Source organism: Syngnathus typhle, linkage group LG12, assembly GCF_033458585.1.
Source record: "Syngnathus typhle isolate RoL2023-S1 ecotype Sweden linkage group LG12, RoL_Styp_1.0, whole genome shotgun sequence".
In the NCBI taxonomy this organism is placed as follows: Eukaryota; Metazoa; Chordata; class Actinopteri; order Syngnathiformes; family Syngnathidae; genus Syngnathus; species Syngnathus typhle.
The window spans coordinates 6,029,958-6,046,199 of record NC_083749.1 but is presented as its reverse complement, the minus strand read 5'-3'; the positions used below and the strand labels follow the sequence as shown (position 1 = coordinate 6,046,199).

Here is a 16,242-nt window from a genome sequence, read left to right as displayed (position 1 = left end):
GTGACCCCGTGGTGACCCCTGGGTGACCTTTGAACCCTGAACTTTCAACTCTAGTTAAAAATCGAAAATGTGCACATGACCCCGTGAACTTTGAACCGACCTTTGACCCCTGGGTGAACTTTGAACCGTAAACTTTGACCTTTGACCCCTAGCTAATTACGTTTTTTTTTTTTTTTTAAACCGGCATAGCAGAACGATCCATGGTCTTCAGATGCCGCGCTGTCGCCATCTCCTGGTCAGTTAGTGAAATGCTTTTGCTGATGTTTTTTTTTCTCTCAATTAAAACAAATCAATTAGCCAGTTGGTTTTCTTTATTTAATATCTATTATCAGACAAAACCAAATTGTGAATCAGTCAGGCTATAGCAGAACAAACAATCCATGGTCTTCAGATGCCACGCTGTCGCCATCTCCTGGTCAGCTAGTGAAATGCTTTTGCTGTTTTTTTTCCCTCTCAATTAAAACAAATCAATCAGCCAGTTGGCTTTCTTTATTTAATATCTGATATCAGACAAAACCAAATTGTGAATCAGTCACCTAGGCTATAGCAGAACAAACAATCCATGGTCTTCAGATGCCACGCTGTCACCATCTCCTGGTCAGCTAGTGAAATGCTTTTGCTGTTATTTTTCCCTCTCAATTAAAACAAATCAATCAGCCAGTTGGTTTTCTATATTTAATCTCTGATATCAGACAAAACCAAATTGTGAATCAGTCATATCACTGTGATTTTCAAGTTTCTCTGGTACTGTTGCTACAATGACATGTTTTTGAATGACAGCATCAGAGTAGTATGCATCTAGCAATATGTTTATGAACATAATTTCCAGTGGAAGCCAACTGCATTGCGTCAAAATGCAAATGTTGGTGATGTTTCAACTGACAAACTGAACATAGCATCAATAATAATCACATTGTTACATAAATACTTCTCAATTAACATCAATATGATGGAATATCTAATACAAGATTATGCTTTTACTTCATCAAATAATGCTGTGAAAAAAAAGACATTAAATGTGTATTCATTTTGTTCCAAGAGTGCTTTATACTACATTTATTACAAAAGAATCTATCAAGTGGAGTGCTGTAATAACATTTGATCATCTCCATAAGCGCACACTTTGCCTCAACTGTCTCATCACGCAATGTCTCCGCTCGCTTTGATTTATGGATCCGCTAACAGCATTAATAAAATGACCTCTACTAGCTGCACTTATTAACCGTACGGTTGAGGCACTTAGTGTAATTGAGACACTTCACAAATCTGCCATGTTGGCTTTGGCCCACAGTCATCATTTAAAGACACGTTATATTTGAATATTTATTACAATACACAAAATAAGAAACAGTCTTGATTATGGTCTAAAGTAGTGGGAAGAAAAACATCAAGAGGTTGTTTTTCGGATGCAGAATTTGCTCGCAAGGCTCCAAAGTGCTTGGCACAACCATGGACAGAGACCCACTGCATGGTTAGATCAAGCACAATGGTGCCCTGGGCAGCCAAATGAGGGACGGAAGGAGAGAAACACTCTAGAAGAATGTCAACAGGAGAAACAAGAACAAAAATAATTGTTTAAAAGACAAATGCAGTTTTTATGACGGTATGGCAGTGTTTTTGTCGCTCCAATTGACAACATCTTTGAGTCAACGTTGAAGAGGAGTGGAGAAGATGAAGGGTGGCTTAAAACATTTAATTGTATATTTTCACCATTTTATGTTTTTTTATAGTTTTCAAATTTTAGGGGATTTATTTGACTTGACCCTTAACCAAAATGTTCATGAGTGAATATAACCTGCAGTTTAACAACTTTCATTATTTATTTGTTTACATTTATATTTTTTAATATGTAAAATTATTCTATTGGATGTAAAGACCAAGTCCATCTGAATAAAAAATTCGAGATTTGTCATTTTGACCCCCAACTTAAAAAAAAAAAAATTGTGTGAAGCTTGTCTGTCAATAAAGTACAGAAATAAATTTCAGTTAAAAAAATAATAAAAGAAAATCAACAAATACTAATGAAAATTTTGAATCGTTTTGGGCTGCAGAATTTTTTCAAAAAGAGAAAAAGCTTCATCGGTTGCGGCTCACTGCGGTAAAAAAAAGCGGGGCTCCACCCTTGCGAACAAACTGCGTCAAACCACACCCACGCCTCTCTTGGCGGTCACATCGACTTTTCCCCCACCAATTTTTTTTTTTTTTAAATTCTAACAAATTGACATTGTTTTTTTTCCCCTCTGTTCAATCAAAGTGGTTCGCAAGCCCGTCCGTCGACTGACTTCACCAATTGACAATGTACTACTAAGACGTTGCTTAGAAATTTTCCTCGCTAACCTGGTTAAAGGACAATCTTGTTACCTTCCCTTGACTGTTGTCTTGTCTTCTGTGGGATGTTTCAGGAAACAGTTAGAAACCTTACATTGGTGGTGAATCAATGGCAAAATGGAAGAACTTTGGAGATGATTTGAAGGGATGGAAGATGTTTTCATGGATGATTGTGATACTGAAGTACCAGGTTCTTACCAGGTTCTTTTCCAATGTTTACCTGTGGCGCTGCAAAAGAAATCTGTCATCAAATCAAGAGAGAACTTTGACTTTTTAGCCCACCGTGTGGAAAAAAAGACCCACCTTTTCCATTGAAGTCGACCACCGCCAGGTTGCTGCTCGGTAGCTGCTGAGATGTTTCCAGGCTGCTCTGCTGGAGCCAGACTGTCCCGACTGCGTCCTCAGCACCCTTCAAGTCACCATCGCCTTCCCGCCCCTCCTTCCAGCTAAAGGAGGGGTCAGTGATGTTCTCCTCTCGGGATAGGTGCGCTGCCAAGGGGCGCTGCTTCACGCTACCATTGGACATGAGATGGTGATTGGGGATTTTTTTTTTTGGGCGGAGGATGGATCCAATTCCGCATTTCATAAATATTAATACAGAGGCCTCCCTCTGCACCCGCCCTCCCTAAATGGCTAGTTTCTTTAATTCTGTTAGTGGGGGGGAGTGGGAGTGCTTTATTCACTAAATGGCTTTTATTAGTGGCCGGTCTTCAACTCTTTCATTAGCTAAAGTGCTGCTATAATTTACAGGGGAAGAAATAAGGGGGAGGGATGGATCGGAGGCTGTGCCTGATGCTGGGCTGACTGGAAAGTCCTTCAAGTGCTTGGATTCATACTTGCTAAAACAATTGGAGACAAACACATGTTACACTGACTATTATCTAATGGCCCCACAACCCCAAAAAAGTTATCCCAACTCTAAAATGCAGCCACATTGGACCGACATTTGTAAGTACAAATTTAAATTTAGTGGTACGGTGACCAAGTGTTAAGTACATTTGCCTAACAGTTGAGTTCAGGGGTCATTTGATCAAATCCGGCCTTCAGCCATCTAGTCATGTGAACGTCTGTGTGTGTGTTTGTGCGCTCTCTGAGTGGCTGGTGACCAATTTAAGGTGTACGGCACCTCTTGGGTCAGCCAGACGTACCCGAGAGAGGAACAGGGTTGTCGTACTTTTATTTTTTATTTTGATTTTTTTATTCAGTGCGTTTTGACTTTCGCTTTTCAAATTCACTTCGTTTTTGTTACTTTTTATTAGATAATTTTAATAATTTGGTCAAAAATTCAAATGAAAAATCCTGTGCATTTGTATTGTATTATGTAGCTCCATCTGTAACACTAGTGAAAAGTTGTGGACATAACTGCATAGCAATTTAAGGCAAGATTTTTTCAAGATTCAAACTTTTTTTTTTTTTAACTAATTTAACAAATTGTAGAAGACTGCAGCCGTCATCTGCGTGGTCCGAGGTAGTTTTACTACGCTGCAGTATATTAGCCTCATAATAGTTGATACAAGGGCACAGTCCATTGTTGAGCATAAAATGGCCGCTCCTCTACTCGCACGACAGACTAGATCGGCTTCTACATGCGTTTTCGCTCAACGGAGGCTTGTTAGTTGTGAACAGCTGCTGGACGATGTCCCCAAACTGCGTCTGAGTGAATGAACTGATTAACCTGAGTGGCCGTCCCAACCGGCGAGGGAGAAAAAGGGGGGGGGGTTTAGGAATGGAGGGGGCCCACCGGGCTGAATAAGTGCCTTCATCATCAATGTCCCGTAAATCACTGAGCTGGACAGGCCTTTTAAATGAGCCTTTTTTTTTTCTCCCCTCCCTTCTCTGAGCCAGACTTGAGTGGTTGTGATGCTGCAGAGGCCTTTGCGTTGCTACTGCAATAGTGCGACTGCATCAAAAATGAGTTGACTTTATATTGTGCCCAATGAGGTACATTCAAGTACAACCAGGTACATTTAAATTTGTGTTCAATGGGCGTTATCACATACCTGTCTTTTATGCGTGCCACCAAAAAAACTTCAGATGTTCTAGTCGGCTTTTCCTGTCATTTTTGTAGTCACAAGTGATGGTTTGCGGAGATTTTTCACAGCATCGGATGGACCTCATTGTTCAAAGGTAGCACTCGGGAGAAAAACAATTTTTCAGGACATCAAATATGCTACGGAACACAGCCATCATCAAGTGGACAAAATATTTATCACAACAGTGACATTACCAAAACCTGAATACATTTTGTTTCAATAGCTTATAAGTGACAATAAATGGTGGAGAAAAGCTCTGAAATGATTTATATCAAAACATCCTTGTAAAGGGGTGAGAGGACTTTTTATACTTACCGCACAATAAATAGGTTGATAAACACGAGATAGGTGGGAAGTAAAATAGGTGTGTGAGACAGATCCTGTTGACAGAAATAGAAATTTCTTGCAAAGTTGTGAGACTCTTTTTTTATTATTTCATACTTTTGTTTCCATGTCAATGCAAGCGTTAACCAATATTCAATATGAACTAATCATGGTGTTGAGGTGTTTCCACGTGACATGTACACATTCATGTCATCCGGGTTAAAACAAGAGTGCCGAGCACATTACACAGAAGCTCAGAAATTTTCACAAGTGTTTGCCTTCGTGATAGCGAGCCACGCCGCACCGATTTTTTGTTTAATCTCTATTACTTCTTCACCAACTGGATAACGTCCTCGTCTTCCATCACGTGGTCCTTGCCCACCTTTTGAGGGTTGTGTTTGACGGACGATCCCCACACCAGCGCGCTGAAAACAAGTTGACGGCATCTCGTGAATCACGTGGGATGGAAGTAAACGGTGAGCGACAGCAAACGACAGCCTTCGGCGGCACAAAAGACTCCTCCCTAATGTGGTGTGACACCGCTTGGCCCCCGCCGCCTCCCCGGAGGATCGCTAATGCTCGGCAGCACTCATGTATTGACTGATTGATGACCCGAGCGCCCGGTCGCAAACGCAGTATCTGCGCATAAAGCGGCCGATGGCTGTGACTAGTCAGTGCTTGCTTTGGGTCTTTATTTTCTTTTTTAGATATATATTTTATTGTATTTTTTTTTTTATTCTTTATTTTAAGGTTTGATATATTTTCTTTGTATGATTCTTAAAGAATAAAAGAAAATTTCAAACTGTAGAGAGCAATTAAACTAATTGGTGCTTTGTTATCTTTGGTCGCAAAATTTTGCATTTGTCTTGCAACTGCAGCTGGCTGACGCCGCACTAAAATGTTACTTTTTCTAAAACCTCAAATCACAATAACAATCGAGGCATTGTCTACCCTTAATGGACAATTAATTATCTACACCAGCACAATCTATTGAATTTTTAAATCTTATTTTAGTCATAAACAATATGTTTCATATTGTGGTTATAGAATGTAGGACTGCACACAGTGGAATTTGTAAGCAAAAGGAGTCCTGAAGATACTCACTATTTCAATTCCTTGATAAGGTTCTTGTGAATCTTCAAGCAGAAGTCCTCGACGGTGGTGTGCTGGTCAGGCAGGACGACGGGAGACGTGTAATCGGGGAGCTGGCCTTTGGGTTTAGTATAGCTGCAAGCCCAAAAACGACCTCAGGTTAGGCAAGACGGGGTGAGACGTCATTGGTGTTGGGGGGTGCAGAGCTCCCGGCGCGCACACTTACATGCGCACGAGCTTCAGATAGTCCCACATCTTCTCCAGCAGGTCGTCGAAGTTCCAGCGATGGTGGGCCGAGATAGGCACGCAGTGCGGCACCTTGTAGATGACGTCAAGCTCTTCGATGGAGATCTGGTCGATTTTGTTCAGCACGTAAATGCAAGGGATATAGACTCTGTAGAGGGAGAGACTCACTCACTATGGACTTGTTGAGGAATAAACATAACATATAATATGAAAATATAAATATTTAAAACACACAAACAACAATTGTAAATTCGATGAATGATTTTCAAAATTGCAGAATGGCTCACTGTGGACTGTGCGTTCCCCACCCCCCCTAAAAGATTAGAGCGACCATGTCAGACAAACACGGCCGCCATCAACGAAGCGACACATCTGCCAAGAGGCCACGCCCACGGGGAACGACAAAAGAAGGATGACGGCGGCACACCGTCTCACCGATTTCCCTCCACTACGTCGATGAGGTCATCGGCCGTGGAGTCGCTGCGGAGGGTGATGTCGGCGTTGTGGATCTTGTACTCAGACAGGATGGTCTTCACCGTGTCACCGTCTAGCTCGCTTTGCGCACACTGCGGAGCAGGAAACACATAAGCAACCAAATACTGCACAGTACTAAGTAGAAGAAAAATCAGATAAGATGTCCACCAGAGGGCGACGTTGCTAAATACGTTTAGAAAGACACGTACAGTGGCGGTAAAATTAATGCCTCCTTTGTCCTTCTTCTTGAAGCCGATGTTGGGCGGCTGCTTATTCAGTCGGATGCCAAAGCCCTCCAGCTCGTGTTCTATTAGCCTCTTGTGCAGGAGAGGCTTTAGCACGTCAAGCACTATGAGGATGAGGTTGCAGGTTCGAGCCACTAGAGAAGGGTGGGGGGTACACCATCATGTCACACCATTTACACAATCTCATTTCGCTGAACGATTGACTGTGCAAAAAAACCTTTGTGTTTTTGGTCTTACCGGCTATAACTTGTCTGCCTCTGCCTTTGCCATCTTTGGCCCCTTCAATGATCCCAGGGAGATCCAGAAGCTTTCAGGTAGCAGAGCAATGTCGAAATTAAACCACACACCGAAAACTGTCCGCGGCTGCCAATCAGTTTTATGTGTTTATATTTTCCTGTACCTGGATTTTTGCACCTTTGTAGCGAATGACTCCGGGTACTGTTGTTAGGGTGGTGAACTCGTAGGCGGCAACTTCGGAGTAGACCCCCGCCAGGTTGCTGAGCAATGTCGACTTCCCCACTGAGGGGAAACCTACAAAGCCAATACGAGCGTCGCCGGTTTTCGCGACATCAAAACCTGAAAATAGAGACATGAATATTCAAAATTTAGTCAACAAAGCTAACGCAGTGGTGAAATCACATTTCAAGTCAAACACCAATCAATGACATTTCTTAAAACCCTGTCCCTACTTCAGTCATATGTGATTACAAAACCATAACCGAGTTCTCATTCGTTACCTTCTCCCGGGCCGCCACCGCTGCCTCCCTTGGGTGTGATGAGCTCCCGCCTTAGCTTGGCTAGACGTGCTTTGAGCAGACCCAAGTGGTGAGCGGTGGCCTTGTTTCTCTGCGTCCTGGCCATCTAAGACAAAGCATAGTAAGAATGGAAGTTCGTAAGGTCTCTTATGCTTGACTACTGTGAATAAAGCACTACATTCTGCATTAATATAACATTGCAAAATTAATGACTATTTTTAGTTTCTTTGTTGTTTCTCCGTTTGATTAACATTTAGGGCTCGTGACCATTTCTCGTACAAATATTTACTGTAATAATCACTGCGTTGTAAATTATTTCGCTGTCACCTGCGTGCCAAGCAACTATGTTGAAATGAATGGAGGAGCTTCAATTTGTTTTGCAGGAAATTTGGAAACTTTGGGGCAGCGGGTTTGCGGTCTGTAGTAATACTCAGTCCCTAACCTGGTAGAACACTTAACTAATTTAATTGATGCAATTTAAAATCTGTAAAGGCAGCAGACACCAATATCGGTTTTATTATGTGTTCAGCATCAAGTAAACAAATGACAGGTAGAATACATGTGAAAAAAGGCCAAGACATAAATACTTGATATAACGTTCCTTTGGTACAAGACTATTTGAATCTATATTGCATATTTATTTACCACTAGGATTCAGTTTCTGAACAGAAAAGGGCAACGCATTAGGAGTTTATATTTACCGGTCAACTTCACCACCAAGACAACCCCAAATTCCATCTTAAAACGAATAATACAACTACTAATGATAGAACGATTAATGTTTTCAGGCAAAAAAGGCAATAAAGTGCGACGTCTATAAAATACATAAGGCCCGGCTGTGTGAGCCCGGCTAATTTTTGCTTGCATTCCAAGTTAGCCGTTAGCTACAACGGGACTTGATTCATTCCGCGAACGCCACGTTTCTTTCCGCACTCACCTCATTTTCAATCTCTGCTATTTTGGCTAATATGCTCATGATGACTTAAATTTGTGTCGCAGTCCTGCGTTAACAGTAAACGTTAGATAAATAGTAAATAGACGTGGCTGCCGTTAGAACGTGTGCGGCTAGCACACTGCCACCACGCAAGCGTTAACGCCGTGGACTTCCTGGTGCGAATTCTCGCGAGAGAATGCATGTTCACGTAAGTAACGATTCTTTGTCCCGAGTGTTGACTCGCAGGATGATCATAAAAAATACAGCCAGGTGTACCACTTAACCATACCTGACCTATAGTATACCATTGCATACAAAAATTGACGGATTATACATTAAAATTTGTATCATAATAAATATATTAACATAACATGATCTATCCACAGCTTTCATGGCCATATCAGATGTGGTGGTAAATCTTCCACCAAGTAAATAATGAAGTCCCGGCTTCCATTATTTGAGAAATTTGTGTTTTGAGAGAGAATGATTGTTATATGAATTGAAAGCAGACACATGACAAATCAGTTGCCAGCCACATTTATCATTTCTGCTCTTGAATACAACTCACCGGAATCATTTCCTGTAAAAATAAATGCAATTTGAATGATATAATTGAGAAAAAAAACAAGTCGGTAATTATCTTACATTCTGTAAAGAACCTCAAATATTTTATTTCATACTCAATATATATGTATAGTACTCCATTCTGATGAGTCTAACGCCACATGCTCGGTATGTTGAATCTGTTTGTGCCCAGATCCTCGTTGCTGTTCATTATTACACAGTAGGAGGTGTGCTTGTCCTCATCAAAATATACAAAAATAGTACTTTTCTATAAGGTAGATACGGTATTCAGCGAGTTGTTCAACATCAGTCGCTGTTGTCCAGCTGAGCATGAGGAGCACAGGAAGGAAGGAAGGAAGTGAAACACAGCAAGACAAGACAAGATTCATTATTACTGAGTTTGTGACATCTGTACTGTATAGATATGTACGTTGAGCTTGTCCTAACATACAAGCCTTCATTCAACCACCCTTGACAACTCAAAATCTTCTTTAGTTGGAAGACATCACCAAACATCAGTCATTGATGAAGTGCATCAATTAATAAAAGTGCAGTAACAGACTTTGATGCATTCACTTTGGCTGGAGAATTTTTACTCATGTGCTGTACATGCATACCGATAATCAGATTCAAGTCTGCAAAGACCCAATTATTGGTTGTCTGTAAAAGATTATTCTGATCGATGGTTTTATGGAGTAGATTGTTATTTCTGGTCTTTCTAGTTTCTGCTTCCCATTCTGGAGTTCTGCTATTAAGGGCAACGCCACAAGAGGGCGCACATTCCCCATAAAAACATACAATTTTCGAGTAGATCGGGAAACATTGCTGTTACCACATAACAGACATCTAAGAATTGGATCTTTGCATGATTTAATAACTGCTCCACTCTGCCCCGATTGTCAGTCTGCGTACACCCTACTTTAAAAATCACTATTTGATATCCCAAATTAATTTGCACTCTTTCGCCCTCCTTCCTAAAAATCATTTTCAGGTACTTTTTTTATTAAAAGTACTTTTAGCATACCTCTAGCATAGCTCTATAATAGCAACCAACTACCTTTTATTTGGTCTTTTGGTGATCATAACATATGTGGGAACATGCTAATATTCAACTAGTGTGCAAGTTAATTGCACAAAACTATCAGTGGGACTCAAATAATTTCAAACAAAGAAATTTGTTACGAAGGAAGGATATGAAATACGGTTTATTATTACGGCTGAGGTACAAAGTGTCAGAAGTAGTTTCAATTTTGCGATGGGGAGTTATCATTTGGAGATCATAAACCAATAAATTGGGTTCATTTCTATTACAATTGTAATGTGTTTACGTTTTGTCTGTGTATTGAAAATCTCTCGTTACATTTCTCAGGGCAGTGAACCCCCGCTACGAATGAATCTTGCCATAAATATTGATGCTGTTTCTAACCTAAACGATTACACTTGCTTGTATTTGCTTTCTACTGTTACTCCGGTCCCATCCAGCTCAAACCATTCCCCCAATGGGAAGCACTATTTTAGTGCAGTATTTTCCCAGCTGACGACAGGCCTTTACTGAGGGAAGCGTCACGAGGTAATAGAAAGCAAAAAATAAACCGCACGTATCCACTGTCATTGGATTCTGTCATCAGAATTGGGATAATACTTATTGAAGCCATAAGGCTTTAAGATAAATGCAACTTAGCCATATGATGGCAAAAGTCTTCAATGGAGGCCTTCCCTTCGGACCCTAGCTGCTCTCAGAGGAGGTGGGCGGCGCCGTGGACGACGACCGCCGCCGCGACGCCGACTGCGAGCGTTCGGTGCTGTGTTTGTCGTAAGGCTGCAGTTGCACCTCCAGGAAGTCCCTGTGCTGCTGGCTAATCACCTGGCTGATGAGCGCGGGCAGAGCCTGCAAGTTGCTCAGTAGAGTCTCAAGCTTGGTCTCCAGCAAGGCGATCCTCTTCTCCATGTCCTCTCCCCGCTCGTTCAAATCCGACACCATGTCGTACATGATGTTCTGAGTCTGGGACAAGGCAGAGAAAGGGAAGCATTAGCTTTGCACGCTGCTCTCCGCATTCTAATTACGCTGTGTATAAACTGCTGCCGCAAGCAGTGGGAACTAATTGCAAGATTCAGGCTTCGTCCCTGGTTGTCATAGTAACAAAAGTCAGGCGAGTCAGCGGTTCAACAGTAGATGGTATTATTGCCAACTATTAAAAAGAACCTTGTTGCTACTAAACCCTTATGTCTGGTCAGCAAGGCTAAGTGAAAAGCATCACTCCCGAAAGAGGAAGAACTGACCGAGCGTATCCAAAGAGGAGTAAAGGTTATAATCAGAAGGGCACATCCAGGATGGTTGGGGACACATTCAATAACACGTGCACATGACTTATCTTTACAGCTGAAGCCGACAGCAGCAGCATATTTGCTGGAGGAGACGCGGGCCACGTGGCCTCGTGTTATATGAGCAGCTACTCGTGTTTAAGCGCTAGTGACCTCAAATTGACTAAAAAGGTGCCGCTGACTTTCATCGTACTTTCTGCTGCATCTGTTCTCACATCTTGACAGAAAAAAACAACAACGCTGGGGCTTGGGGGAGGTTGACCAAAAATAAAGCACCTTTTGAAAACACTGTCACTTTGAAATTGGACTGTTGAAGAGGACACAGAGCATTTTGTAATGAATTGATTTACATTATATAGCTGTGCTTTTAAATTCCAGGTTGACATCCACTTGCAGAGCAGTAAAAGCTATTGTGGAATTGCTGCTGGATGCGATATGGAGCAAAAAAAGATGCTAAACATGTCAACAATAACCCCCAAAAGAATTAGGGATTAAAAAAACAAAACAAAGAACACATATCTTGCTGACTGGAAGAGAAAGCACCTCTGGAGAAGGACAAAGAAGGTTAGTGAGGAGCTGGAAACGAAGAATTCAGAGGGGAACTAACAGATTCCATGAGGCACAAACATAACTGAGGAGGGTCTGGTTTTAATAAGGAAGAATACATTTTTATTTCAAAATGAAGTGACCGTGCGCTTGCCTTCAATCAAAAGCTGCTTGTACAGGTACTGCAGCTCCACAAAGGGTAGCTTGAATCTACACTGCCCTCTTGTGGCGACAGAACCATATTGCAGCTATTTTATTTCATGATACATTGATAAATATTACATTTCATGACGTGCAGATTTTGTCCAGTTCGACTGCAGTGTACTTTTGAATGTCAAATCCTCGTTCGCTATATCTAAATGTGTGTGTGTGTGTGTATACGTGTGAAAGTCTTTTTCCCAGGTTACTGGTTCTGCTGTGTCAGGTTGGCCCACTGCCCGGTCTTTGCCTTAAAGGTTCTGTTTAGCGCATCTGGAGATAAACTTTTTTTTCTATCCTTATCAAATACACACACGCACACACACGCACACACACACACACACACACACACACACACACTGCATTGTCACAACACAATGTGGAAGAAAAGACCGGAAGTGAGTATCGGCACACATGTGAAAGGCCTGTCTGTTCATTTGACACCTGTAGACTTTTGCTTGAGGAACGAAGCAGCATGCGTGACAACAACAACAACACGCACACACATTAGGGGAGAGAAGCGTGTCAGTTTTTCCTCGCGTGCAATGCAGCAGAGAACCGTTATCGTCCATATAGCTTACCTTGGCAAGGTCCACTAGAGAGTTTGCTTGGTCATTCAGCTTGCGTTGCTCCATTTTAACACTTCTCAATCTGAACACAAGACCATCCAGACGCCAGTAAATGAACGCTGCCATCAATAGTGGGGCGGGGTTAACTCGATGAACACAAAGGGCACGCAACACGGTCCCGGGAACATGCACGAGGATGTGTGTGTGGAGAAAGAGAAAGAGAGATTGCAAGGGATGTGTGTGTGGAGAAAGAGAGAATGCAAGGAGTCATTCTGGTTGCTTGGAGCTGCATGCAAGTGGGAAGGAGCCTAAAAGAAGGGGACACGTGACTATATGGCTTTAAACTTCATCAATGCAAACAAGACCACGGCTATCGAGTGGACTCAAAATGGTTTCTTAGTTGTCACTATTTTAGGGGGTGGGGGGAAAATAAAATATTTCGACAGCAGCTACCTATTGAGTTTTTGATATGACATTCATATGACATTTGTTTAATTTGTATTCTGTCCAAAGAACAATTTAGATAAGTATGAGTGATTACATATTTACGCATCTTTTTAATAACCTCAACCCCATTATGCATTTGAAATGTAATTAATTTGCCCTCCTAAGAATAATTCAAATAAATATTTTGTATGTAGTTTTACAAAATACATCATTATTATACAACTCAAATATAATAACCCCAAGAACCAAACGATATCTGATGTGTAATTTAATTTTAATTTGTATTCCCAAAAAGAAATGATTTCAATGTTACTCATGAGTAATGCAACCAATGAATCCCCCCAGCACGTATTTCTCATGTCTAAACTATAACTACCAAACACTGTATAATTCACCAGACCTGTTTAATTCATTTTTGTCCTCACAGTGACCTTTAAAAAGCAGCTGTAGAGATTTGACCATTTGTGTTTTTAGACAAAATAAAACTCCTCCATAAATAAACCACAAGATAAATTGAATGGGATCATCCGGTTATGTAAATGTCAGAACAACCACAGGGGAACTAAATATGCTGATGTTCAATCTGGAAAGAGCATCTTTGTCCTGGAGATAAGCACACATGACCAGCAGAGGGCGCCAAAGGAGCCACTAAAGGACCAAATGCCCGGACACCAAAACCAAAGGGCTCCCAAAAATATGACTTTCCTATTCTTTTGATTAATCAAATGTGTAGCGGAGAATATGTAACGTTGATATGTACTCAGTGTCACACCAACCCGACTGCAATTGACCGATGGCAGTGAAAACGATGTAGAGGTCAGCGCATGGAGTCCGTCTCGCCCCGCGTTTTATTCCTAATGCGTCCCCCCTCCTCGGTCAATCACCCGTCATGGGTGCTTGTGCATAGGAACGGCCTCTGCTTGTTATTCATGACGACAGCATGGCAACACAAACCCTCTCGGCGTGTGTCACTCCTCGTTAGTGTTGTGTTATTTATTTATTTCAGCTTTTATCGTAGCCCTCGCTATTATTTCGCGCGGACATTTGCGCCACCGAGTCGCACTTTTATCTTTGCTGACAGTTTTACGGCTTCTTGCAAATGACGGGCGGCTGGCTATGGTTTGACCTTCCCTTGGGGTCACGTACCTCCTCGCATATCTTGCAGCAAAAAGGCTCTCGCCTTGACTCCCACGTTAACCTTGGTAATGGGGAGGGACAGAGCCTCGAATGGAATTGATACAATGGAAAATGGGGAATTGAAACATTTAAAGGGGGGATGAGAGGAGCTGCTTTGATTGGTGGGGAATCAAAACAGCTGTGTCCACACCCACAAAAGCGCAAACCGCCTTTTTAAAAGAAATCCAACACCAAGTGTTACATTGCTGGAAACTTAGTCCAAATTTGAACATATGCTTCCAACTAAATTCTTAATGCGCCTAAGGTGTCCAACTTTATATCCAAGAGAGGGATACGCATGACAGCTGCCGCCATCATCTTTGTGATTGAGTCACCCAAGGGAGAAATAGAGGAAATGTAGGAGCAGGCCAAACAATGATTCCACACACCGAAAGATGACCTCCGAGCCCTGATGAGGCTGACAAAAGCTGTTCAACAAAACACAAGGGAGATAAATGATGTTGCAGTAGCTGGCTGTAGAGCTCGAGTCGTCATCATTTGGTACATGAAAGCATAGTTGATTGGAGTTTAATCAGTGGCTTTCTGATTAAAAATCAAATTGTCATCACACCCATGCACAAAAGGAAAAAAAAACACCCTCCATCGCTGATAATTGAAATTCACTGTGAAAAAGACGTTTGACAAAATGTGCTACCCCCTCTCTCCAAAAAAAAAAAATGTGGCATGAATTTCACTTATCAAATGAGGGCGTGTGATTTTTAGTCACACTATCGCAAAGGAGGACAAGCTCTCGTTAGCATGCACACGACAGGACCGGGTCTAAATGTGAGGCGAAGACTTACTTTCGAGCTCTATTGCATTGAGTGTGGACAACAAAGAGGGGGGAAAAAAAAAAAAGGGGGGGGGGGAACATGAAGTAGACAAATGAATTATTGCAACATCATAGACATATATTCAGATGGCAAAATAATCACTTTCTCTTGAGTCTGGCTGCTGCGCAAACCTCATCTCCACCGTTTTGACTTATTGCTTCAGCAACTACGCTTTTATCTCTCTGCAGTCTCACTTGTTTGCTGCTGCGCTTGCTCTCTTCACTGCGTCCAATCTTACAGCGAGCCATCACACACACACACACACACACACATAGGAGGAAGCAAAGGAAAACAACCTTGCTGCTGACGTCAGGACACTTACGCTTGGCCAAACAGACAGACGCTGCCTCAAAGCGTTAACGGCCTTACAGCTGTTTGCACCTGGCATGGATCTTTTTACTGCACCAAGGGAGGACGTCTCACAGCGACGTGATTTGATGTTTCGCATTGCCGCACCGCTCGCCACACAGTTGCATTCTAGTAGGATTCCAAACCCCTTTCAGCTTTGTTCCACTGCTACTTTAATGAGTTACTATTTTATGAGGGTCTAGGTGTCAAACTCAAGGCCTGTGGGCGAGATTCGGCCCGCCACATCATTTTACGTGGCCCACAGAATTAAAATCATGAGTGTCAACTCAATGTTTCTTGTTAAAATACCCAAACTCTAAATTTACTTTACTTTTAATAACAATGAGATATTGCAATTTTTTTTGGTTATAATCCCAATTTCAAAATAAATTGGAAAATTCGGTTGTGTGTATGTGATAATGTCCACACACATTTATTTCTATTTAAGTCATTAATGGCCCCACGAGGGAATCCATAAATCTGATGAGTTTGACACATTTGGTCTAGATTGTGTTAATAATCTCATAGTATTCCGTCACTATTCTTGACTAGCCTTAACATGGTCTCAGTCCTGACCTGCCTTTTTTAAGTTTTTTACGACACATTCATTTTTGGACCACTGTGGCTATGAACATAGCAAATTCCTTTAGCCAGTCATAGCAGCGCTGTCATTAAGAAGGTGATAGCATTTTTGATCAATGATGATAACATGAGCGTAAAAAAACAGTGACCAAAGTGGATGGCTGACTACAAATCGAATGAATCCTTCCCGTTAATACAATTTAATACAATTACAATTGAAGTGTGT

General features: G+C 41.7%; 2 protein-coding genes across 2 annotated transcripts in view; both read right to left on the bottom strand.

The window, feature by feature from the left end:
- Positions 1-4,772: 4,772 nt before the first annotated feature.
- On the bottom strand, positions 4,773-8,609 carry drg1 (developmentally regulated GTP binding protein 1). The gene is made up of 9 exons (XM_061292760.1): positions 8,435-8,609; positions 7,480-7,603; positions 7,143-7,318; positions 6,980-7,049; positions 6,707-6,876; positions 6,459-6,589; positions 6,004-6,171; positions 5,790-5,912; positions 4,773-5,110 (listed from the first exon to the last, which is right to left on the bottom strand). The coding sequence occupies exons 1-9, from the start codon at positions 8,471-8,473 to the stop codon at positions 5,011-5,013; spliced, it is 1,101 nt and encodes a 366-aa protein (XP_061148744.1). The 5' UTR covers positions 8,474-8,609; the 3' UTR covers positions 4,773-5,010.
- Positions 8,610-9,038: 429 nt separating this feature from the next.
- kcnn2 (potassium calcium-activated channel subfamily N member 2) overlaps positions 9,039-16,242 on the bottom strand; it is a 25,839-nt gene continuing 18,635 nt past the window's right edge. Inside the window, exons 10-12 of the mRNA XM_061292724.1 lie at positions 15,057-15,065; positions 12,643-12,712; positions 9,039-10,997 (exon numbers count right to left, since the gene is read on the bottom strand). Coding sequence (XP_061148708.1) covers positions 10,722-10,997; positions 12,643-12,712; positions 15,057-15,065 — 355 coding nt within the window. The 3' untranslated portion in view covers positions 9,039-10,721. The remainder of the gene's footprint in view (positions 10,998-12,642; positions 12,713-15,056; positions 15,066-16,242) is intronic.